Below are 27,989 nucleotides of genomic sequence, written 5' to 3' on the forward strand. Positions count from 1 at the left end.
GGGGGGGGGATGGGTGCTTTCATGTCTAATAGGACTGGAGGAAGCATAATAACTTGGTGCAAGCAATGTTGTTTTATATTATCACTACATTCACATTCTGTAATTGACTTTAATTGTAGCTTTAACAGAATATCATATTAATAAAATAAGGAGAACCGGACATTTCAACATAGACTTGGTAAACCACACGTTTACAGACACACACTTCCTTTGATGCTTTATTGATTTCATGCTGCTGCTGATACTTGTCCATCTGATTTCATTAGTCACAGTGATGTGACACATCCGATAGAGAGGTCTCGAAGTGGAGCAATAATACAAGAACAACACTATCACCGCCTGCCCTTTTAGAGAGATGGCTCAGTTCACGCTCCTGCCTGCAAGAGCTGACTGTGATTAATCCATTTTCTACAACTGTGTTAAATAATCACGGACCCGTCCAAAAAAAAAACGCCTTCAACAATTTTAATCTTAAAAACAGGCCTTTTATTATATCACGTTAAACCATTTACTGTAATTGCTGGTATGAATGGCACAACACCAAGCCCCTTTTCACATCCTGCAATTTACCCATTAGGGTTAGAAATTGCTTTGCAATTGCAGGAAATTACTCTCCATCCACAGCAGTAACCATGCACTTGCTCCTCAACTGAAAAAAAAAATGCCTAATACAAACAGTCATTCATTTCACTCTTTGTTATTCACTTCCTGCAGCCATTTTAATGAGAACTTAACAGCACACATTTGCATTTGTCTAATGGATTTTGTTTTGTGTCACCGCAGTTATAAAATATTGATGCATGGTGCCTTTAAGAGCGGAGCCTGTGAGATCAGACACCTTGGGACGAGGGTGTGGGGAGAAAAGGGACAGACAATAAACAAATAGGATAAAGCACACAGGAGACACTGCCTCTGACATTTGCTTTGGAAGGATGATGGTAAAATGGGCAGCTTCATATTTCACAGAGAGCTAAAGCTACAACTCCCATTGATTTTATATCAAGACTCCTATATTACACAAACTAGGCTTACGTTTTATTATTTTGGATTGCATTTTTTAACATAGAATTATAGAGTTAAGAGCCAGAAAATTATTTTTAAAACTATTGTTGCATATTTAATGTTTTTTCATGGATTACTGGTATAACCTTCTACATTCAGCTAATTTTCTCTACATAAGATACATACAGAAATATTCTGTAAATATTTTAAAGAAATACTAAAGAAAAACCTACTTTCAGCATCAAATATAATTGACTATTAGAAATATATACTGCATCATTTAAGCCAGACATTCTGTTAAAGTTTAAAACATCAGACAGACTAGACTCACAAGATATCAGTCATACAACTAGATTACGCCTCTGAGTGTAGGCTGCAGAAAAGAGTCAGATGAAAAGGATAAGATAATGTCATGATCTTTCTTTCATCATATCAGCCTCCTTTGTTATCTGCTCTCTTCCTTTGGCTCTCTGTCCCTCCCTCGTGCTCTTCCTCCCTCTGTCACTACTGCATGGTGACTCAGACACTGCAGAGATGCCACATCTGAATGATATGAGCATGAGTCACACACACCGGTCGGACGCTGTCCATCTCTGGAAAAAGTTTCTTCTACGTACAAATACACGAACCCTGCACAGGCACACATTGGCAGGTGATAACCTCTGAAAGACTGTAACTCAAACTCAAACTCCAGCAGATTTGGCTTTGGCTCGGCAGACAGTCAGTGAGCTGCCATGATCGATGCATCAAACACTTATTTTCAGGCTCAACTCTGCACCTACGCTCCTGACTAAACAAACAAGCCGATTTTAATGGTGTTCCCTTCACACCGCCCTGACCGCTGCTACACAGAAACTTGTACACACACAGTAAATCTGTCAATCCACTGCTCCACAGAGGGGCAAGGTTTTTGTTCATTCCCTCGCTCTCTCTGTCCATCTGTCAGTCTTTCTCCCTTCTACTCAAACGCAGAGTCAGCTCCTTGACGTGGTGTTGAAGGTTTTCAACCACTTACACACCCTACTCTCTGTCTTAACACATACAAACACAAACACAAACACACACACACACACACACACACACACACACACACACACACACAAATATAAATACATGTAAAGTCTTTCTCTTCTATGGCCAACAACAACAAGTCAGTTAAGCTAGAAGGCTCCCTGGAATGGAAACTAACTAAGTACACTTACTACACAACACTGTCAGAGAGGATTCTGTGCAAGTAATACTCTACTTTTGAAACTTAAAGTGCAATTTAAACGTTAGGGACTTTTACTTGCTATATTGCTATATCTGGGATTGCTTCTTATACACTACATATGATTTTACATATACTAGTCTGTTTACAGGTCTTGGGGAGTGCTACCGTATATGTGAAATAAACTGTATAGTGTTTTTTGGGACTGCAGAGGGAACTGCTCTAAATCTGATGAATTGCCTCAAGTGATGTCACCTGAGGCAGCGTTGGTTGGGTGTGAAGACGACACAATTGAAAGTGGAAAGAAATCTGGAGGTGTGGGTCTTACCAGACCGCTGTAGCCTGAAGAACAATCTGCGGAGTAAAAACAACAATGTTTCTGGTTCTGCTACATTGATTTTTTTTTCAGACAGAAGGTGAAAGATATCTTAAAAGTTCTGTCTCATCTTAGATGAGACATGACCAATCCATGACACAGCATTTTCAGGCTGGAGTGATGTCATTATGACGAACAAATGCCTCAATGACGCTGATATTACATCCCATTTCCCATTTGTCAATACCACGGAGAAAACACGATTTTTGAGCAGCTTTACTTCAGCTTATCCAAATCCAAAACACTATTCCTGCTTTCTCAGTGATGAAGGGTGTATAGATGAGGTGATACTTTAGTGCCTCTGCACCTCTGTTTATGCACATCTGTGGGTATGTGTGTGAGATACTGTGTGTGCAGTTGTGTGCATGTTCTATTGATTAATGTGTGTCCACATGTATTATTTGTGCATGTCCTTTTTTTTTTCCATGTGTCTTTTGTCCATGTTTCTAAAACTGAGATGAGTTGCTATGGAGACTGGGATACTTGTGTAAAAAGGAAGTGGCAAAAGAGAGAAATCTGGTTGTCAGGAGAGACTCTAGGACCATGAGGTTGAGGCTGAATGTGTTTGTGCCTGCAGAGTATGTGCGCATGCATGTGTTTGTGTGTGGACTCTAGGTTGAGGTCTTTGCTTTTCTACACACTGAAGTACATTCATATTTAATTTTTTTCTACTAAAGCTCCGGCTGTAATTGTACTTCAGCTAATTACATCACACAAATCCACAAAGATAAAGGGCTCTGACACGAAGATCTGCATCCACCCATGTGTTGTTTGTGTTTGCAAAAATGTCAAATGAAAACATTAACCCACGGTTATGCCCATATACGCTGATAAATCTTTGTTCATCATCACACAGGGAGCGAGGCTGTGATCCCTCACGTGTTGACAGGGGTTAAGCGACTTGCAAGTGATAACACAGCCATTTCAAGCACTCCATCACTTGATAATTACATTACACTGGTACTCCATTGCTTCCACTCGCTCCCGGTAATCTTGTTAAAATCCGAGTGATTGGAATCACAGTGACAGAGAGACAAATGACAGTGAGGCAGCTGCCCGTGGAGCCGAGCCCTCTCCACATCTGACTGAAGGTTTTGAAGTGCACTAAGCTTTTGTCAGGTAACCATGGAGCTGCATAGGCATACAGGTACTGAAACGCACTTTAAGATGCAGGTAGGCTATTCCCCTTTTGTTCCCATCAAAAAGCTTGCAGTTTTAGTAGGAAGTGAAGAACCTGCACCAACCAATGTTGGATCAGTTTTCTTTCTTTCTTTCTTTCTTTCTTTCTTTCTTTTTTTTTACTAAAAAGCAGATACATGAAATCCCTATACAATGGCTGCGCCCTATTCCATTAAAAGTAAAGGCTCCTCTTTTTCCTTTTTAGTCTAGCATCAAGAGCTTGTCATTAAGTAGCTATGCTGCCCTCTGGTGGCCATTTGTTAACACTACATGGAATATATTGCATTTTGGTTTGTTTTATGTGCTGTAGAGAACTGCAAAAATATGCTTAACATTAGCATAAATGTGTCTTTATTTCCCCTTTCCTGATGTAGACTGGAAGGTAAAGTACAGTAATTTCCTGGCAGTGATTCCAGACTGGCTCCACATTTAGACGCTCAGTGTGACAGGTAGTTTAATTAAAGTAAAGGTCTGCCCCGCAGCTAGTGACCCCCTAGTCTGCCAGCCTGAGCCAAGGTAACAACCATTCATTTGTCATGTGCAGGATTGGCAGACATATAATTTATTAGTCATTTATATGAACGCCTCACAGCCACACACCCACACACCCACCAACAAGCTGTGACAGTGAGACAGTTTTAATATTTAATAATCAGCAGTAATTAAGCATGCAATGACATGATCTAGCTAATTCATAGTAAATTCCTTTGAGATGGAAAAAAAGTATTTTCCAAACATGATGATGAAAGCACATTTTCTGAGCTACCAAGTACAAGGATCTGCCTGTGTCAAAAAGTCAAAAAGCAAATAAATAATAATTTTAAAATGTTTTGCATAAAAAAGGTTAATGGGATTTTTAGTAACAGAAGTATTTTTAAATGCCAAGTAAAAAAAATAGCCTGGTTCCATCCCTTTATATTGCCATCTGCATCTCTGATAGGTTGAGCACTTCAAATAAAAGCAACATTTAAATAAATAGAATGAACTATGTATAACAAAAAAACAAATGCAAATCCAGTCAGATTATCACAGTAATGTAAAATTTGTAATGTATTGCACTTCCATAAAGTTGGGGAGCTCTGAAGAGAAACTTGATGCAGCAAAAGGACAAGATATCTTGAATTTCAAGGTCTAAATACACTGTATACTGCCCAGCCTCTTTAAATTTAAATATAAAACAAGAATCCTTAGGTGAAAATATACGATGGGGGGGGGGGGGGCCTTTTCTAAGAGGGCAACTAGAAAGCTTTCGAACCCTGAACAGAAAACAGATATATACATATCTGTCTAACAGCAGCACACACATAAAATATTCAATTACATGAACACAGCTCATTCTACCTAAAAACGATATCTGCTTTAATCTGACAGAATGATAAAACACTTGTAAGTCTCTAATAACTGTGTCCCCATCTGATGGGCCTTGGGTCCTCTTAACCCAGGGGACCAATTTGGGTGGGACACAGCACATGGTGCCCTGTGCTGAATTACCGACCCCCCAACCCACCAACACCACCCCCATTGCAGTGGGGACAAGAGGGAGGCGGATTACGGTTCAGTTGTCTTGGCAACCAGAGATGCCATCTGTCATGTGTGTACTGATCCACAATGTGTAGCTGAGACATTGTTTTAATTCAATCATTTTCTCACTGCCAGAGAGACCTAATGTTAAAATACAAGAACTCATGTCAGCATATATTCAATTTTATTGTGCAATGTACAATATTTATTGTGTTCAGCAAGATATAAGCTAACAAGTTGTCAGCTGTAGACCTATTTTTGATATTAATATATTATATTAGTATATTATGTTAGAGTGGTCTTCTCACGTAACTGCAAATGTAAATGTAAAAAAAAAAAGAAAAAAGAGGAAGCAAAATTTCCAAAATGTTGAGAAACTGGAAGCTGGGGAGAGGGACATCTAGACTACCTTGCTTAACCTGTTTTTGATCTACAGATTTCGTGCACTAGCAAGTATTTACGACAGCTCCAATGTATGTGGGACTGACTCAAAATAAACTACAGTACCAATGCCCATGGTAATGATGAGGCATATCAGCCACTGCAACAGTGTGGCTAACTTAAGTGGTTTTCAAAGTTTTTGAACAGCGGCACAGGAGAATAAGCTGTAAAAGGCTTTTGCTTTACAGACAATACACCGCTTTCTGCCTTTTCATGCGCTTTACTGACAAAAAGAAAAATACAGGAATACCACCAGCCCCATACTTTACATTTTAAAGAAAGAAATAGATAAACCAGTGTACCTGACTGTGTTGTCTGGCTTCCTTTTACAATCCAGGCTGTGTTCCAGATGCTGAGGGACTATTTATTAACTCTGTGGGTGTTTCTGAGTCATTATTAAATTGGTTTAACAGGTCTTTAAAACGTCATCAGTATGTCCGCTGTACTATACCTGCTCAAAGGCACATTGCTCCTATAACAGAGACAGGATGTGATTCACACTCTGTTTAGACTCAGTTTAGTGCTCGTTGTCTCGGAAGCTTCTCTAAAGCAAAACGTCACTCAAAATGGCTCGTTGTTTCAGTGTGATTAAAACACTCTGAAAGTGTTGTGATAATATCTTATCTCACTATCTATGCATGTGGGATGAAGTGAGACTAATGCACCAACAGACACACACACTCATTATTATTCACAATAGCATAGGTCAGATGAATGCTAACCAGTGCAAATGAGCAGGAGGGCTGCAGGGAGGTGTACCTATGGAGGAAGAGGGGAGGGTCTAATAGACGTAGTGACATGAGGGACTTGTCCTCTGGGAGAGAGCTGCAAATGAACCAGCAGCCACACCTGGGACTACACCACACACGTGCCCGCATGCACACACACACACACACACACACACACACACACACACACACATATATATGTTTGGGTTTGCTTGTGAGCATGTGGCTGCCCCCACCACATACCTGATTGATTGATGCCTTGAAGCTGTCTTTTACAAGTATTAAAAAAAAAAAAAACACCTTATCCTTTTGACAAAATTGTAATTAACACCCATACCATCCTGGCAGCAGAAATTAAAATATTACTGGCCAAGAAATAGTGGAACAGTTATTAGTTAGTCAATACAGACTAACCATTTTATCTCAATCAAGTCTTGTAAGAAAAAGGACAAATGTCTGAGATAAAATACGGCCAATAAGACATGGTCCCAAGCAGCTGCAGAAACAGCATTATTGCTGAGTATTAATTTGATAAAGAGTGAATTGGCTTTAAAAAAATGTTATTCACAGACATCTTATCAGAGCACAGAGTCACCAGGTGAAGTTCAGGTTCTTTACTGAGTCTAAAGAAAAATCGAACAGTTGTATAAATATGCTGAAAGCAGTTGCTCTGCAAGGGCAACCGACTATGCATTAGTGAAACATTGAATTCAGTTTATTACTAATGCTGAGTGATAGAATGATGTAATTCAAATGGGTATTTATCAAAGTAACTGCAAAAATACAGTTTGTCCAAACACCCTTCCCACCCTAACTTTAAAGCCACTATGTGTAGGATGTAAAAATAAATTACTTTGGCACCATTCAATGGGAGTGTCAAGAGGGTGTAGCAGCATGTACTGTATCAGACAACAATGTGTACCACTAAACCCCCTCCTCATCAGAATAATTTCAGAGATCCTATAAACACAGAAAATTTAACTTTATGGAGCACACAGTGTGTGGCTGTGCCACTTCTACTAGGTCTAACACTCCTTTGTTGGGTGTTTTTTGTCTCTCTGTAAGGACCTGCACAGCCTCAAGGGGTCACAAGTGGGGCCCTTGTGGACACAAGAACTGAAAGCATTTGACAAGTGTGTTTTCATCTCTTTTTTCCAAGGGCCAGTTTCACAAAGACAGACTTTGACTATGGCTTAAATCTAACTAACAGTCAGACTTCAGATATACATCTACACTGATCTGTAGCATGAAGCTAGAAAGTTTTTGAGTAGGCTACCTCATGCATGGACTTATTAAGAGACCTTGACAAAGCAGTCACTCAGCCTTGCCACCAATTTATCCCAGTGGCCACTCACAGTATTGGAACGAAAAAATCCCCTGCAGCCCCAAAGGTATTTCCCCATAGACCACCTCTGAAGACCCAGGTCACCTGGGACCAGTTTATGAACTCACTAAATTTTTTGAGAAAATTGAACTGTAACACTCACAAAGGTGTAAGCCTACATGCTTAAACTTTTGTCAATACTGACATTCTACACATGATCAATCAGTTAGTGCCTCCGCAAATCATCCGTTTAGATCATTTTACAGAAACCATGAGCAGAAAGTACAATTCATTCATATTTACCAACATTGTAAACCAGCAAAATGGCGAATCCCTACCTTAGAAGCCGTCTTGGGCCTAGCCCGATTGTTCAATCCTCGATTAATTATGTTCCTTTAGTCCATGCGGGTCCACAGATCAGAACATTCAAAGGGGTCTTTAATAAAAGCTTTCCAAGTTGCCAATGATGAAGTCCACTAGAGACTGTCGGCGACTTCATTAGCATCACTTCACTCCACATTTCCGCCATTTTCCCTCATAAAATGCCTCTTTTTGGGTATAGGCTACTTGTTTTAGTTAGTTGGGAAATGGGAAGTCTCCCTGCAACGTTCCGTTCAGATTTGACTCCAGAAAGTTACGGTGAAGATAGCGAACCTGGTGATGAACCTATGCCAGTTGTAGAATGCGCTGTTATTGGATAATGCCTTTTGTCAACCATGCTAGTTTGAAAGCAGACATTAGCCTTCTGTGCTAATGCTAACTGGTTCAGCGTCCACCCTCACGGTATCACGGCAAGTCCACTAGGGCTTAGGGCCGCCCCACTGTAAAACTATTAAGTGCACGGTGGCTCTCCAGCAAACATTTTGTGCCCTTCATGGACACTTTCCACATGTCCGTATTTCTACCAATTTACCCAGAGTTCATAGCGGTGTGACGTTAAACAGGGAATTACCGTGGTTACAGGGGAAGCCCGGAAGCATAAAACGGTTATCAAGCGTCATAAAACGGAAAAAAAAAAAGAATAACACAAATGAAGAACGGTAAATAAAGAAGCACGAAGCGTTAACGTCACGAGAAAAAAAACGAAGTTAACGTGTAAATAAAGCTCACTGGTGATTCATAGCCAGAACTGTGAACTGTTATTTGTCCTATGATGGCATGATGATAAATTCCAAACTTTTTCAGCTAACAAACTTTGTTTACAAACAGGGAGCGAAAGAAGGGATTTATGTCTTCAGCTTCATCGCATAATTTGAAGAAAAGATAAGTTGAGAAATGGGTCTCAACTTTTATGTGCTTCTAGCAGACATGTTTGAAAAGCTATGACAAAATACCATATAGATGTATGGGGATCAAAATCAAACCCTTTTTATACTTTAACTACTCAGTATGAACAAGGTTGTTAACATGGTGTTAACAAAACTAACTAACTAACCAATATTTCATTAGACAACGTGAACAACAGCAGAAGAATTATATTTCATGCATGGACCCTGTAACATGATGACGAGTGATGTCAGTGTTCAGGTGGTGACCGTGGGAATTTAGCGGCAAAGTCGGCTGGTTGCAAAAGATGGTCTTAAAGGAAAGGACAAGGAGAAAGTAAAATTCAGACGAAGATACAATTTATCTAACATTTTTAAAAGTTACCTACTGAGCTTGACAGCGTTAGCAAAGAAGATGATGCCAGGACAGTAAGGAGGCAGCAGCCACTTCAGCTGAACATCAGCATGAAACAGAGGCAGAGAGCCACAGTCCTGTGACAGACACCTGTTCAACTCCACCTGAGTGGGTTGAGTAGGTTACCAGTTTAGCAGCCCCACAATTTACTACTTTTTACCTGTTGCTTGAAGTCTTTATTAATATTGGCAACAGAGTCGGAAGTCGTCAGAGACCTGGACTTTGATGACGTGATGATATACATACTTTATGGTCTCCAAGGTGTTGTGTTAATAGCCCAGAAATGAGAAGTACTTGACATTGGTTGGTTTAGGAAAACCTATTTGACTGTCCTTTTGTCGTGTTAAATGTATCATACATAATATTGAAATATCATTTTATGTTGCTGCTTTTTTAAGAGTAATTTTTTAAAAACTACATTATGCACTTTTTTTTATCTATAAACATGCGTCATATTTTAGAAGCTGATCATGTATGTTGAACCTTTTAATCTGAAAAGTAGAAATGGAATGACATTGCTTATAATATGTCGGTTAAATAAAAACATGGCCAAAAAAAAAAAAACATGGCCAAACTGCGGTGATGATTTATTTTTCAGTCCAACTCTTCAGGAACTGTAAGTTGACACCACAAACTTGCAGGCGTGTTCAGGAGAGTTTGTTTTAAAAGCGTCGGCCCCTGTCACAGTGTGGTGTAGTTACATGTGGCGAACCTGAGGGCGGTGAACATCTGGCTCTCCGTGATGAGTGCATGTGTATGAGAGGACACACACACGGGCGAGAAGATACTAAACAAACTTTTATGAAAAAGCTAATCTTTTGAAGAATCCTGTTGGCGTTTTGTAAGTATATTTGCAGGATAAACTGTGTGTTAATTTTTTATAAAAGTTTGGTGCTGATGTTGACAGTGAATATGATGATGATGATGAACACTGTACTAATGGAAATATTAGCTCCCTCATCAGTGGAGGAAGACGTAGCCTACTTACTTAAGTTTGAGATACCACAGTGTAAATATAGTAAAAACCTTGCATTCAAAATCTTACTGAGGTAAAAGTAAATAACTGTTAGCAGCAAAATTCAATAATAATATCAAAGTAAAAGTACTCACTGAGCAAAATGCATTTGTCATGTAGGCCTATTAATATAACTTATTATGTTATGATTCACTGTGTGTAATTCACGTGTGAACAGCATTATAATGTAATTAAGGTTTATCTTTAACATTTTTTGCTTTAAATATTTACATATGGCGGGGAAAACAACATATATTTTATAACTGTTTACATATAAGATCTTGATTTGTAAAGATAGGCAATGAAATAAATGTGCAGTAAACACAAGTACTTTCCACCACTGTCCCTCATTAATATGATAATCTAACCGTTTCTGGAAAAGTTTGTCACTATGCTAAGTTTTTATCCTTTTTGTTTATAACAGCATAACACAGCAGTTTCAGAATTTAAAGTGACTGATTGGATTTGATTGGATATTCTCTTGAATAAGCAGTTTGTAAACGCAAACAAAAAACGAGGTAACTAAATATGTGTCTGAATGGGACAATGAATGGGAAAATGTGTTTAATGTGTTTAATGTTATTACATGAGCGCTCAGAAGATTGATGCAGAAATGAATTCTCCAGCATGTTCATGGTGTCTGACCTGTCATGGCCTCAGTAGCAAAAACTTGAGTCAGAATTCAGTCAATGAACCAACTGTTCTGAGGTGCTCACTGTTTATTTGATTTACCTCACAACAATATTTTTTCTTTTTCTTTTTTTTTTTACATCTTGGTGCCAAAATTGTATTTTATTGTGTTTCACTGGAGCTGGGGTACAGTAGGTCTCCACTGTTCAGGGTGTGTAACCAGAAGCAGGCAACAGACCTTTCCATCCTGTGTTGATATGAGGTTTATTTAGTCTAGAAGCAGCCGAAGAAAAGCCATAGGGTGAGAGCACCACTGAAGCTGAAACCTATACCTCAACTATGCAGTCGTATCCATTCAATATCTGTTATTCATTCGCTAGTTTTACATTACCTCTTTTAAGCTGTTACAATCCTCCAGCTAACACTTGAGACAGCAGATCATTGATCAAGAGAGCTACTGCTGCCATCAGTGCTGTCGGACATCCACTTGAAGTCATTCATCCTGATATTTTATGAATAGCTTTTTTTTTTTTCAAAAAGTTGACAGATGCAGTGGATGTTGAACAGACTTTGAGGACAAAAGCAGAACGCACCAGCCTGCAGGTTACAGTAACAGCAAACTCAATTTGTACTGAAATTTGTTTGTAGAAACAAAAACACATTTTCCCGAATGAAGAGATAATTCTTTCACTGACAGATTTGCGAACTAAACTTTTTTTTGAAGAAGGGGAGAGCCGTGCCTGTCATGTAGGGAAACAGAATTTTGGTAACTAGTTGTGAAGTTAGTTGTTTACCAGACACTGGCTTTGGTTTCATTCTCTGGAGACACCAGTGTTCGAGCTGTGCTGAAGGCACCCGATCATTAATCACTCTGTCATCTTATATACATACAATACATGTTCAGGTATTTAAGTCCATGCTGCAGCTCAGATCATTCATTTTGCACACATTTTTCAGGTAGGCTGGCGTGTAATTGTAACTTTCCCCTCCAAATAGTCGGTTAGACCGAAGACGTTTGCTTTTATTGCCAAAAGACAATTAAAGGCTGTGAAATACCAGTGAAGCAAGTCTTACTTTGGAAACATTAAAGGTTGCGCAAAGTAAATGAGGTGAAATAGAAACACTAATACATGCATGGGCCTGTGTGTGTGTGTGTGTGTGTGTGTGTGTCTGCTTGTGCACCAGTGTGTGTTTACATACATGGACCCTCTGCTCTGCAGGAATATAAAGACTGCTAGTGTCTGAGAGTCAGGCCAGTGGGTGACCTTTGCCTTCTCTTCCCAGCAGAGCCATCCTGTAGCAGAGGTGTGAATATTGCACCTGGATGTTTTGTCAGAGACAGAGGCTCTCATGCCCTGCTGGTCAACCTGTAAACCAGCCTCAAACTTGGCAGGAAGCCCCTTCATATACCTTGTCTCTGCCCCATGTCTGCATGATTTGTTTACAAAAGACCCTTTTAACCACGTCCAGTTGGAACCTTATGTCTACAACATCCTCACATTTATCTGACACAGCCTTAGCCCAGAATTCACTGACATACATATTGCACATACACCTTTGCCCTACTTCCACTATAATCACGGTGCGAGGGATTTGTCATCAATTTTTTGCTGATGTAAGGCAAGTTTACAACGAACTACACTTGAACTTGTAACAATGATTTGCCATTCTGAGCTACAGGTACATTCATGCAGAGACACAGGTGGTGTACAACTATAAATGAGCTCTGAAGGCCAGCTGTGATGCTGCCTGTCTGGGTCCCGAACGTCTGCCCTCCAGGTGTGCTTTCACTTGACTATCCTGCTAAAGATTTTTAATAGTCAAGCTAGCGGCAGGGCTCTGGGATGGCAATATCACTCAGTCGGTTGGTCTGTCAGTCCACCACTGAAACATCTCAACAGCTTCTGGATGCCATGAAATTTTGTACAGACATTAATGGTCCCTTGACATTCATGCTATGACATTTACACTAGAAAACTGGGATGGTGAACATTGTAAAAAATATACCTGCTAAACATGCTAGCATTTAGCTCAAGTAAAGCCTTAAAAAGCATAACTCCTATGCAAAAACACGCAGCCCTCTCATTCATTTGAATGAACACAGGGTCGACCAGCAAAAAGCTGAATGTAGCTCAATATTTGCTTCAACACGATTTTGTTCAGCACACAGGCACACATTCCAGATGAATGGCTTTGTACTGTGAATGCTGTCATCACAACAGAACATAAAATAGATCAAAAATTCTCATAGTGTATTGTAAACCTCTGTGCAGCATTTTTGCATCTGTGCAGCCTTAAAATTTACTCTAACTAGTACCTGAGACAACATACCTATGAAATTGCAACCCTTTGTGTTGTTTTAACCCAGGACAGTTTTTGGTCTGAATGCCCGCTTGGTCTTGTAACTTTACAATGAAACTTTAAAGTCAGTCATTTGGCACAAACCAGGTCTGTGTGTCTACTGTACATTACTCCGCAGACCCAGTGACCCACTGCATGTGTTGTTGTCTCAATTCCAGCTGATTAGCAGCGAGTATTACTGGCAGTCAGACCATGCCTCTGCATGGGGCTGAGCTTTATGATGGAGGCTGCTCTGGGAACAGGACAAATGAGCCATGCAGCAGCACCGGGAGGCTGGCTCAGGGCTGGAGCTGTATGTCTTATTAAGCCAGTCAGTTTAATCCCTTTGATTAATGATTGTGTGTATTGTGTGGTTGTGAGTATAAGGTCCATGCATGGGAGTGTGTAAAATACGTTTCAGCATGTATTGTTGCTTTTGTACATGTGCAGAACATTTCTGTGTTTTCATGCCAATGAACGCCCATTAGTAACCTCAAAAACAATTACAATTTAATTATTTATTGCGTCTTTCAAGTTTGTCTTAAAACAACACTGACATGCCCGTACATTTCGCCACATGTTAATTGGCATTGGCATGTGGCGAAACCTAAAAATGACTTTGTCAGTAGCAAGAAAAACATCTGAAAAAGAAAGAGGGAATTTTACATTAGTAAGGCTTTGTGACTGCTTGATTTTCCTGCTGGCTGCTGAAGCTTAAATTAGCCACAGGTGAACATGAATACATTTTCGCTTGAAAAGAGGACTTACATTGGTGGGAGGGGTCTCTCTACAGACAATACGATCAGGAAAAAAGATTAAGCAAGTCTTAACTTTCCCACATTTGGGCATGTGAGTAATGTTTTGAGATAGACTTGAAAGAATGTGGAGCTATCCTTTAACTTAAGCTTGCTGTTAGCTAATTACTGTATACATTATCACAGTTTACAAAATGTTAAGAATAGATAATCCTTAAAACATGAAATTGTAGTGTTTTTGTGATTTTACTTCAATTCATGTGTATTTACTTTATTTTATTTCATTCTTTTCTCAGTCCCACCTCTATCAGTTATTACTCTTTGTTGTTACTTGTGGAGAGCACCCATTGGTTTACACATCAATAACATTTGTAGGTTGTTTCAGTTGTTATTTGTATGTCATGTGTGTTAATGTTGTATTTTGCAAAGGAGTAGTGAAAGACAAACTTTGCAGGGTGCAGCTGAGCCTAGTTCAATTTTTGATTTATAGCTAAAGCTAAAGCCAAACTGTCTTAAATGTGACAAAAACATCTGTAAAGTGAACTGTAAATAATGTATTCCGTTTCATTGAAAGCAGTTAAGAGCAAAATTGTTAAATATGAGCATGAAAAACATGATATCGCCCCTTCTTCAAAATCTCTCAGACTTTGATACTAATGAAAATTGTAAAAAAAAAAAAAAAAAGGAAAAAAAGGAAAGAAAACCAAGAGCATTATTGATCAAAACAAAAAACATATGTATTATCTCCATCAAGGCCAAAGACCGATTGGAGCTGAAACATGGACAGTGACGTGGGAGTGATGAACACCAGCCTCGAGAGTCCTCTGAGCCCCAGGCACCTGACTGGGTTGGGAATGAACTGTCTTCTAAGCCAAAAGTACAGACACTCTGGGCCGGGCCTCACCAGTCCTCAGGAGTACAACCAGTGGCTGCCCTACCGTCATGACGCCAGCCTGCTGCCCATGAAAGAAGACCTGGCCTTCTGGCTCAACACCATGATGGGTGAGACTGTTGTCCTGTGTTTCAAAAAATATATTTGATTGTTAAAGTCTGTAAAACTGAAAACTGGGATCATGACTTTTCTTTTACAAAATACACACAGGTGTTTTGAATTTGTGCAGCTGAATTACAAGAGAGAATGTTAATTCAAAACTTCAGTGTAACTTATTTAAGTAATAATAACGTACAAAATATCACCTTGGGATGTTGTATGTCACAGTCAAACACAGATGAATAACAAGACTTTACCATTTTGAGTTTGGAACTGGGGCTTTTATTTTGAAGAGAACGGCGAAAAAAGGCTGCAGAGGCGCATTAACCTACTTATTATCCCAAATCCTTGAAATACCTCTCCATTAGAGGAAGCATGGCTGTGACTCCAGGGAAAGGGATGTTTTCTCCCACTTTACTGCATTGTGAGGAAAACCATAAAGCGTGTATACAAGCCACAACCTGTTGGAGGGCGTCTAGAAAGTGACAAGACTCCAACGTGATGAGTTTCTGACTGATGCTAAAACAGGGCCAACAGCTTATTGGCCTGTGAGTACTGATTTGTTTGGAAGCAGAAAAGTGATATTATTAGTTTGGGTTTCAATGTGTTAATGTCTTAAAGTTAAACCCTGATTGTTGGTTGTTGCTTGACACTTCAAAGCTTTTCTCTCATGAAGCATTCCTGTGGCCACGTTAGGTATCTTGTAAATCTATAAAAATGAGATTTGAGGTAAGCAGCAGTGTCATAATATCAAAATGTTGTTTGCAACAGGATGATATTGTAGCAGATGTGTGATTAAAACTGCAATATGCATGTAGATTATGTTATATACATATGCAGGAATGATCTGTTTGCAAATGGTTAGCTTCTCATTTCAGACACCTCCTCAACCGAGGTGTTATAAGATTTTTTTAGTCCAGATTCTACAGTAAATATGTTAATAGGGCTTTTTATGGGTGGTTTTTATTTTTTAGCTAGTTGACAACAGCTAGTTGACACACTGGCTGATCAGCAGTATAATCAGCAGTTCTTTTACATTTTCGCCAAATTCTTTTCTTAATTTCAAACTTGTTTTGAGTTGATCTCATCTTTGGAGCTTCCTGAAAACTACAGTGGATAGGTTCCTCTTGAAACAAGAGATATAACAGCTTTTTGATGCCAAGCCAGGCAAAATTTTTTCAGACTGATCAGATCTTCTTGGTATATCAACTATATTTTACTGTATGTCATTCTGTGTGCATGTGTGTGCATCCTCCTCAGGTGTGGACCTCACAGCAGACAGTCTGATGGAGAGGTTGGATAATGGTGTTCTCCTCTGTCAGCTGGCACAGCTGCTCCAGGAGAAGATAATCCATGCCAACAATGGCAAGGTGCTGCAACAACACAAAGTCACGCACACATTCAATTCACACACACAAACACAAGCACAGAGGTTAGGACTTGTGCAATCACAAAAACACAAAACCACACCTTGCAAGTCATTTTAATCCACCAAAAAACAAACAAACAAATAAAATCACCTAATTTTACCATCATAATAATCTATGCTCAGTGACTTCAGAACGTTTAACTCTGTTGTGCACTTTACTACTATGACTCTACAAACCCTTTACAAGTCACAATAAGGCTGACAAACTGACAATAGATGATGAAGATATCAATTTTGTCTAAACAGATTAACCGAGTTTTTGGCCCAGTTGTCAAGAATCTTTGCTCAAAGAAAATGCAGTAATGTCTGATGTCACAGGTAAAGCCGACAGAACCTGCTGAGCTTTAGATGCAACGGTCTGAGGTTGGCAATGACAATATCTGGAGGTGAATTCAGGAATGATCTATGCCTGTTCATGTTTCCTATTAATAAGCTTCACCTTGCTACAGTAGGTTTTGTTTTGACAAGATCCTATTCATGATTTGTCCTAAATGCACAACCAAAAAAAAAAAAAAAAAACTTGGCATAAGGGAAGAAGATGTCTCTTTCAATATCACTGTCTTTATATTTAAACAATACTGTTATAATACAGATGGCATGTGTATTGGTTATAATTACACATGAGCCAACATTAATCCATTCATGTGTTACTGTAGAAATAACCGCAGTGTGTGTATGTGTCTACTGAAAACAATTACAGCCCTTTATAAGAAGAGTGATCCACTGGCGAGCTGATGCAACTTCTGGATCATTTTTCGCCCGAGACAACACAGCCAACTTCCTTTACTGGTGTCGAAAGATTGGCGTTGATGAGGCTTACCTTTTTGAATCAGAGGATTTGGGTGAGTTAAGACCGGAGATTGCATTTAACATGATGGAGTTTAGGAGCTCTGACCTCCCAGCAATTACTTTTAAGTGATATTATTTTTGTACAGTTTCTGACTAATGGTGATTAGTATGATTAGAATGATTTACAATGTCTCCTGAAACCCAAATAACTCAGTGCCTTTTAAAGTAGAAGGGACACTTGAGTAAAAGACACCTTTTACTTAAAGGTGGTGTTCAAAAGCTGAATATGTTGCAAAACTCAAAACACTGCTCACAAACTTATTAAGAGTAAATAGGAGTACGGAAAGTTCAGATTTCAAGATGAGTCACGATGATCACATTGAATGTGACTGGGTCATGATGATTATATGTTTCTATGCTTTCAGACTTCCTGTATCATTTCTCATTAACACCCCTCTGTGTGTATGATGCTCCGTGTGCCTGAGGAGAAAACTTGCAGTCAACATGCAAACATGGTTCTATATCAATAAACATACTCCTCTCCATGCACTTCTCACCTGGGCATGTCTACGCAAGGCGGCAGATGCGTGAGAACGATAATGTGCAGGTTAATCCCCAGCAACAATGAGTCCCCCCTGCAGGCAGACTAACCTACTTCACTTGACTAATTGAGTGACAGCGAGAGTAAACTTACTGTACTTTTACTTCAGGCTTCACTACCTGCCTCAGTGACAGGGTGCCACAGATGATATCCTCTTTCTTTCCTCTCGTCTCTTCTTCTTGCTGCAGCCATGATGTAATGGTGGATGTCAAATGCAGCTGAATGAAAATAAAACACCATCATTGATAGTGACACTCGCTCTGCTGACATTTTTTTTTTTTTTCAATCATGAATGTCGTGGACTGAGATATGTAGCTGTGCATACTTTTATGCATGCTCAACCACATGTCACCACGAAGAATGAACTAACCCTTTTTATAAATAGTCGACTGGAGGCAGGAGAGGCTTTCATACCCTCATGCCCTCAGCTGCACATCCAGATCCCACAGGAATTCCTGCTCAGCTTCAAAGATAGAGATGCACAATAGAGACAGAGTACCTCCTGAAAGGCGCCCTGTCTGTTCAGACTACAGCGCCTGTTTTCTTTTGACACAGCCAGAAGTTTATCTCCGGAAACATCTTTCCTCTCAGATGAGTAACTTTTTAAAAATTTTTTTTATCTTTGCCTCTCCACCTTCTTTGTTTGCACTTTGTGCATGTGCTGTGAGAAGTCCTCCACAAGCAACCTCGGGAGGTGTGCCTGTGCCTGATGGAACTGGGACGGATTGCAGCCAGGTAACTAGAAAAAAAGGGACTGCCCCACCCTCTGTGCAGCTCCTGAAAAGAAAATCAAAACTAAATTACACTGAGTAGAAGACTGCTGTGCAAACAAAACACACACAAAAATCTTGACACAGAAGACTCAACATGCTTAAAACTTCGAACCAATAGTAAAGCAAACTTTTCTATCTGCCTTTTCTATCCCCCACAACCCCGTACAGATGAACTCAAGTAACTCCTCATTGACGTCACCCATCATATTCCAATTGTGTTCATTTGACGTCATTTTAAACGTGGCATTATTTAATACAGTTAACTATATAAAAGGTTATACTGTTAGAGCATTTTTTCATTTATTTGAACTGTCAATGTTTGTTCATGTTGGCAGTTACTGCTGCCACTAGCTGGTGTTTCAACCATTTTATTCTACTTAGCTTCATTTCAGCTGGTTGCCCATTAGGCTAATTTTACCAATTTTATCATTTATCCATTACTTTTGGCTAACTGTTCCAACCATTCATCAGTTAGCTATCTATTCAAACCATTCATTTTTTATTTTATACCTACCTGTATACCTACCTGTTTTAACTGTTTATCCATTACCTTTAGTCATAGACTAACTTTTGTATTTCAACTGATTATTTCTAACATTACTTTGAACTATTTCATCTGTTTATCCATTTGGTTACTTTAAGCTAACAAGAATTTAGCTAACTATTTTAGTTTCTCCTTCTATTAGCTGATTAAGTACCTTTTTTGAACTTTTCTTATTGAACTATTTAAACCACTTATTTGTTACTTTTAGTTATGTATTTGAACCGTTGAGCTGCTTAAACTCTACTCACTTGTTTTTCAAATTAGTTGAGTTACTCCACATCTTTCCATGTACTCCATGATTTAGTGTTGATTTATCCTTTTGATTGCTGGTATATTTTTGTTAAACCTCTCTCTCAGGTATGGCGTGGAGCCTCCAGGGCTGGTGAAGTTGGAGAGAGAGATAGAGAGGGAGGAGGCGGGTTGCTTATCTCCATCATCCCCTCTGCCCCTCTCCTTTTTTCCATCATTGTATTCACCATCACAGTCATCCCTGCCCCCAGCCCCCTCTCCTCCTCCTCCTCCTCCTCCTCCTCCTCCACCTGCGCCCCTCACTCTAAGCACGACCTCTCTGTCTGAACCCCTCGCTGCCTCCCTCGCCTCTGATCTTCCATCAGCCACAACAAACCCAGTGCCTACATGTTTATCCCCTCCTCAGTCCTCCATCTCAGCCTCTAACCCTTGTGCAACCACAGTCGCAACACAAACGCCTTTGTTCTCTTCATCCTGCACCACTAACACATCTGCTTCACCTCCACTGTCAGCACCCTCACCAGGCCAAACCCTGGTATCTACTGCCAAAGTCTCTCCTACCACAGTAAACAGCCGCACTCCAACAGCTACACCTCCCCCCACCTCCCCACCAGCAGCTCAGACTCCTCGATCCTCAAGCAAATCCACAAGCCGGAGGAGCGCAGGCACCAACAACATTTTGGATGATATTGTAACTATTTTATATCCAGTGAAATGAAGCTTATTTGAGTTTGCAATGAATGTTTGTACTTGATTTGTCCTCCCTCTGTCTAACCTGTTCCAGGTGAGAAACATTATTGAAAACCCCCCTTGCAGCTGTCCCACCAGGTTCCTGGTTGAGAAGCAACCTAAAGGCTGCTACCGTGTTGGGGATAAAGTTCTGTATATTCGGGTAAGTGTGTTCATGCTATCTCGGTCCTCTAGAGATTAAGTTCATACACTACTAATGTGCAACACCAAATATATTTCACATACATACAAAGAACAAACATACATGATGAGGAAATATTGTTAATGAACGTATATGCCAATGTCTGAGTGACTGAGTATGCAGCGAACAAGCGTAAAAAACCTGCAAAGAGGCAGGAGCACTTGGTTTTAACCTTGTTTGTACAATCATGATTAAACTCTATTATGTTTGTGCACTCGCAGCCCTTAGTTAACCACGCAGGGGACTCGGATGTGAACTGCATTTTGTACACACACCATCAACCCTGACCTGCTCCTTGCGACTTTGTATGTAGTACAAAAATGTAGTGCTTCGTACACTTGGGAAAACATTGCCAGTGAACATAATCCAGGCCACAACTTTGTTTCACATCAAAAGATAACGAGCAAAACAAATTAGTAGTAGCTTTAAATGTATTTTCTAGACAGAGGACAAGGTTGGTTCACACCCACCTCCTCCACTGATGTTAATACTGCTTGTGCTTTTTATATTGTTATTAAGTCCAAAAATAGATAAATAATGCAAAAGATTAAAATGAATACATTACAGCTACAGATATAAAATTGTATACGATGATGTAAAATCTGGTATGTGGTAACTTGATACTTTGATACCATGACAAATTGATGCATCATAGATGCTGCAACACATAATAAGATTTTAGGTGCGAAGGCCCGCAAGTCATTAATCAACAGTTGAGTCAGCAACAAGTGCATTGTGTCAGAGCGCCCTAACCCTGTCATTTAGGATGGAGACATCAGTGCCTTTCAGCCTCCCTGAGTCGTGCCTCACATGTATGCGTCTGTACAAAGGCTCGAGGAATGGCCTTCTGGGAGGCAGAGTTGCTTGGCAACCAATGGTCAGGATTGGACTGGGCTGACAATGATTTTCAGTACATAGACCTTCAGCAAAGAGTTCAAACCTGAAGGAAAAACAAACACATCTCTTTCAGGATGATTTTGCGAAGATATGACCGTGGCGTGAGGTTCAAATGGCTGCCCACTCGGGAATCCAAGTCCGTCTATGTGGGGAGGGTTTTGAATATAAGAAGCTATTATCTAAGTGTCTGTATAAACCATCCATCTGTACAAAGACGAAACATAACAGCTTCAGTGTGTGGTATATATTAGAGCATATTGTATGAGTAATCCATGGTCCATAAAGTTAAGACAGTACATGTTGTAAATAAAAAAAAACACCTAATCATTGGGAATAGCTTAATGATTTAAGCTAAAATCCCTCTGAAATGTGACGTTTTGTGATGAAGATATGATTGTCAACATTAAACAGAGCCACTCACAGCTTTGGTTGTCAACTGGTCACTAGTTGAAACCCATTTAATGCTTTGTTAAATGTATTGAAAGCCCCATTGACCCAATGCCGTCAGCAGCAGTTTGCTTGCAACAGAGTAACATCTACATTTTGACTGGCTGACAGACAACATCTTTTTACTGCCCATTTAGAAAAGAATGCTCCTTTTCAAGTCACTGCACATCTGTTTCTCCACTGCAGACCTGTCAATGACACGGGAGCGTGTGTTTGAACACAACATCAAACAGATGTTGATAACCAAAGCATGTTATTAGTTTATTATTAAGTCCAGTAAAATGCTTTTTTTATGAAAGAAATGAAATGGTGAGAAAATAGAAAAATCACATTTTAGTTATTTTATATTCCAGTATTTCTAGAATTTGTTTTCCTACACTATCAATTGTTGACCTTTTGTTCTCACCTTCTCCATTTAGCCTTGAAAATACAGTGTTTTACCAAAACTCTGTGTCCATCTGTCAGTTTTCAGCTATAATTACTAGTTTGTAGACTCTGCTCGCACTGCTCCCTTCCCTTTTCTCCTCACCGCTGACAAGCAAACACACCTCAGCTGTGTGAATAGAGCGCTGCAGCCCATCAACCCTGACTCCATCCAATACCTTGAAGCTCACAGCTGCCTACATGTGTGCGGGGGAAACACGCCATGAACCTCAATTACCATATACCATGATAACCCGTGTGCTGCTCCGTGGAGAGTGTGCCATTCAATGTGTACAGACCTTTTTAAAGAGCAGATACTATTGATTACCCAGACAAAGTCATTAGCGAGGGGTTTAATGTGACTGCTTGTTAATGAGCGGCTGAGCATGACCGCCCCTCCTCACATGTAAACTTTCTACCCCACCTCTCCCCCTCCCTCTATTCCCTATGGAGACTATTCAATCATGCCGGCCCTGGAGTGCTCCGCCATTCTTTGGTGTTAAAAAAGAGGAAGGCTTTTCTTTCTTCTCTGAACCCAATTAGGCTCTCCTTCAGCTTTGTAGCGGGGATGCAGTCTGACTGTGTCAATGGAAGGAAAAGACATTCAAACACTTCACAATATCACGCCATCAGTTCTTTGTTTATTGTGCTATAAACCTAAAAATTAAATGAAAACATCATTTTTTGAAGATTAGTTATTTCTGAGCAAAAGAACCAAAATGAGGATGAGGTTATTGTTTTTCTCGCCCCCCCATGCCTCTTGATAGAAAACCCCTTCATCATCCTCCTTTCTCAAGTGTCCTTGAGCAAGACATCGACTCTGTAGAAGCCACAGGGTCTTTTTTTGTAGGTGACCCTGACCCCTGACCTTACATCGCAGGAGGAAAGTGAAAATATGATTGCCAACAGTGTAGCAGTGTGTGATTTTCATTATTAGTGTAAACCAAACAAAACCTTTGAGCTAAATGCTAATATCGGCATGGCAACATGTTCACGTTTTTTTTTTTTTTTTTACCATTTTCACCATCTAAATGCTAACGTTTGTTAATTACCACTAAAGCTAAAGAACAGCTGAGGCCGAGTTTTGCAGGTAATTAGTTGAGTTCAACTTGAGGAAAACATGGACGTCTGTACAAATGTTAACTCAAAACTAATTAGGCTGCATTTTCTTACAACCATGGACAGTTGTACCAGATTCCATGGCAATCATTCCAGTTATCGACATTTCATTCATTTTCATTTCCGACAGGAAAATCAGTGGATCACAAAAGTCACTAAGCTTAATCTTCTGGGTGCAATGAACATGAGTACAAAATTATAATGATTTACATCAGCCCACCATTGTATTTATATTAATCAAAATAAAATAAAATCAAGGGGTAAAGCATACAACACCCTCTATCCTCTGACCTATGGTTTGATGAGGAAAAAACAAAAAGAAAAAAGAGAGAAAAGGTTTAGAAAAAGAGGTGAACATTAAGAAATTGCAAAGCTAACCCTCATCAGCCCTCAGTTTACAAAGGTCTTGGCTTTACTCAAAAACAGCACCAAAAACAGCGGATGTGGCTAAAGCCTGCCTCCTACTGGCAAGTGTTTCAATGACTCGTCTTTCCTGAGTACGCTCATGCATCTTTCAGCAGGAAAGGAGAGAGGGAATCAATGGAGCTGCCGGGGAGGACACAGGGGAATCCAGACGGTAGTTTATGGGCTGCAGACGTAGCACACTTTGTACGGAGACCTGAAGGAGGGGGGCGGTGTGGGGGTGGTGGGGGGTGGTTGTAGAGACAGAAATAAAGGAGTCTGCCTGACAAAGAGGGCTTGTGTAGAATATTACAGTACAGAAACACTGACTGTGTTTCTTTTATACTAAATCATCAGTTTGGCATATTGGTTGTTAATCATATGTCCCTTAAATTATTGAATTCATTAAAAGACATATGCGTGTTTATACATATATGTTTATATTAACAGAAACCTGGGAGCAAGAAACAGTCATATACCAACAATCAGACAACCAGCACACAAGAAACAAGACATATCAAATAAAGCCACATGAGCAATTAAATTAAGGTTTAAATTTAAACAACTTACATGAAGAACTGATAATTAATGCTGGATATCATTTATAGAGTTTGATCATACATTTCTGTGGGAAACAAACATGATATGATGAGTGAATTTTTGAGAATGAGGAGCAGTCAGAATGATATTCCCTCCACGTCTGACAGGAGAGTGGTTTATTCAGGATGTCAGACTTGACCCCTGTCAACCTCAACATTTTAATCTGCAGGACGACAGCTGAGACGGACCGTGTCTGCAGTTTCCTCTAAAGCTGCCCGTGTCGCCTGCGTGTCGTCTCTGCTTGTACCATTGATTTTTCTTCCTATGTACCCGTGACGCACACCTCCCCGCATGAGAAGAGTAGATCTGCTTGTATTATCACAATCTTAATGGCTCCGTAATGAAGGGTTTATTGGTGATAAGGCAGGAGGGGGTGGGCCGGTGCTGACAGGACAACGGATGGCTTTGAAGCACCTCCTGGGAATGTTAATGTCTCCTGGGAGTTGAGGGTCTGCGCTCAACTCATCTCAATTTCTCCTTTCAATTTTTTTTTCCAGGCTTTATATTGTGGCAGTAGTTGCCATGGCAGCAGTTGGTTTTTCAGCTGTAAGGACGGCTGCCTGTGAAGAATGTCTTGATTCAGATACAACTGACCTCTCTGCAACTGCTGTTCAACTATAGACTGGCTGTACAGTAGTCAGTTTGATTTGTGTTTTTAATTTGTGTTGCAGATCTATGTGGGTGTGCCTTTGTGCGTCACTGCATGCGTGTGTTTGCATGTTCATATGTGGATTAGTCCTGTGTGTGTGAGCACAGCTGACGTGTGTCATGACGTGTTGTCTCATTTGGTTTAATGAGATTTTGACAAAGCTATCTGAGAGCATAGGAGAAGCTTGTAAATATTAGACTGGTGTGTGTGGAGGGGGAAGGGTGGGGGTCCTCTTCATTACTGATTTTTCATGTAATTGAGAATTCATAAACATCCTTGCAATAACCCAGCCAGAAAATATATGCACACTTTATTTCCTATCAATCCCCGTCTTGTCTTGTGTCACCTCTGCAGATGCTGAATGAGCGTCATGTGATGGTGCGTGTAGGCGGAGGCTGGGAGACCTTTATAAGTTACCTGCACAAACACGACCCGTGCAGAGGAGGACCGGCCGGCAGGTCTGAGGTCAGGGTCTGTAGGTACAAAGCTAAGCCACCCAGTTTGAACATCTCACCTGACAGCTACATGGTGGTGGGCGCCCATTACCGTGGCAAGAAGTAGACTCAAACTTTTGCTTCTGGCTCCTCTTGTTTAATAAGACCAAACTGTAAAAGGTCAGTGATTTAACATATAATTCAAATCCGTATTGTCTCAAATTTAAAGAGAAATCCAACTTTTTCTATTGAAGTTGTAGATACGACTAGTTCTTACCTGATCATTATCTGTATGAATTATTCAACCTACTGTAACAGTAGGTCAGTGAAGCTACATGACTGTACGTATGCAAAGATTTGTCAATTAGCAGAAAATTGATAATCAATGAATTGTCTCAAGAGAAAATGCCAAACCAGCTTCCTTAGTGTGAGGATTGCTGCTTTTCTTTGTCACACATGATCACAGACTAAATATCTTTGGGTTTTGGACAGTTATTGAATAAAACAAATCTGAATTATAAATTATAACAGACTGTGACTCGTGTTATTGTAGAGTAGTTAGTAAACATACAGCTCCGAGTTTATGTATCGTGATACTGTAGTTTGAATTTGTATTTTTGAGCTTTTTGGTGTTGTATTTTTGATAGTTTGGATTCCTTAGTTCCAGCAGCAGTTTGAATTGTAGTGTTAAATCCATGCATAGTGACTTTTAATGTATGGAATTATTTTTCCGTATTTTACTGGATAAAATCTGTTTTGGTTTCTGTTTAAAATAAAATGTTTGAAAGATAAAATTATAGCTTATAACATTTTGTTGATATGTGTCATGATTCGTTATTCATTTAATATTCTGTAATACACAATGGATTTAGTATATATATATATATATATATATATATATATATATATATATATATATATATGCCTGTAGCAGTGAGTTTATCGCCTCAGCTTTAAAAAGGCAAAGGCACAAAACATCAAGTCCTCCCTCTAGATGGCACCATGTCCTAAGTGACAAAAGGCCAGGCCTCCCCTCCATGCTTGTTTGAAGGACAGTGCTGTAATGATCATGTTTTACCTCTTGATGACATACATTTCTTATTCATTCATTCATTCATTCATTCTTATTGATTCACAGACAAGTGTGCAACTTTGGAGAGCAAACCTGCAGAATTAGGATACAAATGTAAACACTGAACGTCACAACGCATTAGTAATTACATATTTTATTTCAGTAAAATAAATTAATTAAAAATGGACACAAGTTTTTAATATATTGAAAGAAACTAGCTGTAATGAGCTCATGCAAGACTGTAATGTCTTTTTAATCCCCACATAACATCTGCAGTGGATTGAAACAGTATAAATGACTTGTAGAAAATAATAGCTGTGCTACTGAAACAAGCGCCACTCTAAATGGTGGCGTTTTCACAGGGCATCTCTCATTGCACAGAATACATTTCTAAGTTCCTCATGAAACACAGGAAGTTGCCACTTGAGAGGGATTTTACAACAATTTCAAATACGCTGTTACACTGTGCTGACCTCATTCGTTCTCTAAAGTACATTATTTTTAATGTTTTGTAAATCTTGCTACTGTGTGCTGCTGTTCTTCTGTATTGAATCTCAATCCAATCAATGATGAAAGCTTAGTTTGAAATCGCAGAAGTTGTTATGTGTTTGTGTACTTTAAAATTCACTATCTGGGATATGGGGGGCATAAATATGTGCTTTCGGTTTTTTGCTTGTAACACGTTTTTGACAAAGTCCTGCACATGTGCAGTGGTGGCACGTCAGTACTGGAAAAGTCCGGAAAAGGAAAAGAACTTGTAAGATTTGTGTGCAGTTGTGCTAACACATTATACTTGCACCATGTACTTATACATTACAGTTTACTGCAGTAATACTTAAATTACTGTGTATCAGTTTGGGTGTGAACTTAAGACTTTATAAAACCAAAACATCAAACAGCATTGCATTCTGTGAGTCATAGCATGTCAGAAAACACACTGAGCCAGTTGTCAGTGTAATGACCATACATATAAATATTTTTATATTTATGGCATGTCCTTGTTTCTGGCATAAATATTTTCACAATAAGAGCCTGGACCGACTGACCCTAAACACACAACATGGTATAAACCCAAACTCTTTGTAAAAGACACAACAGGGTGCTTATTACATGCTCTGATCATCTTTTGCTGCTGTATGTGGCCTTGCAAACATATAATGTATAACTTCACCTGCTCAGACTTCAGGTTCACAGACTTTTATGAGACCCAGCAAAGTGCAAAGATTCAACAAGACACTGAAGATACAGTTTTCAATCATGCCTCAGTTAAATTTCCTTGACTTGAGGAAAGTGGTGGCCTCATGAGGAGGTTAATGGTGATGGTGAAAGGACTGAACATCACATACAGTGTTGTCAACACACATTATAACACCTTTTTTTTTTTCTAAGAAAGTTCATTGACATAGCTGATAGATTATCCCATGACTCGAGTCCAGCA

At 39.6% G+C, this 27,989-nt stretch overlaps 1 protein-coding gene across 1 annotated transcript; it reads left to right on the top strand.

The window, feature by feature from the left end:
• Positions 1-10,173: 10,173 nt before the first annotated feature.
• Positions 10,174-26,286, top strand: gas2b (growth arrest-specific 2b). Its single transcript, XM_023424317.2, has 8 exons — positions 10,174-10,302; positions 14,956-15,203; positions 16,453-16,562; positions 17,322-17,463; positions 18,683-18,746; positions 19,686-20,268; positions 20,362-20,469; positions 25,400-26,286. The coding sequence occupies exons 2-8, from the start codon at positions 14,981-14,983 to the stop codon at positions 25,604-25,606; spliced, it is 1,437 nt and encodes a 478-aa protein (XP_023280085.1). The 5' UTR covers positions 10,174-10,302; positions 14,956-14,980; the 3' UTR covers positions 25,607-26,286.
• The last annotated feature ends 1,703 nt before the right edge of the window (positions 26,287-27,989 follow it).

Source organism: Seriola lalandi, unplaced genomic scaffold (genome assembly GCF_002814215.2).
Source record: "Seriola lalandi dorsalis isolate HSWRI2012SDOR001 ecotype SW California unplaced genomic scaffold, Sedor1 jcf7180002054735, whole genome shotgun sequence".
Taxonomy (NCBI): domain Eukaryota; kingdom Metazoa; phylum Chordata; class Actinopteri; order Carangiformes; family Carangidae; genus Seriola; species Seriola lalandi.

Coding starts and splice junctions, on each gene's coding strand:
- gas2b (XM_023424317.2), top strand. CDS start 14,981: ATGGACAGTGACGTGGGAGTGATGAACACCAGCCTCGAGAGTCCTCTG. Junction 16,563..17,321: donor TCCATGCCAACAATGGCAAG/GTGCTGCAACAA, acceptor AAACAATTACAG/CCCTTTATAAGAAGAGTGAT. Junction 20,269..20,361: donor ACAACATTTTGGATGATATT/GTAACTATTTTA, acceptor AACCTGTTCCAG/GTGAGAAACATTATTGAAAA.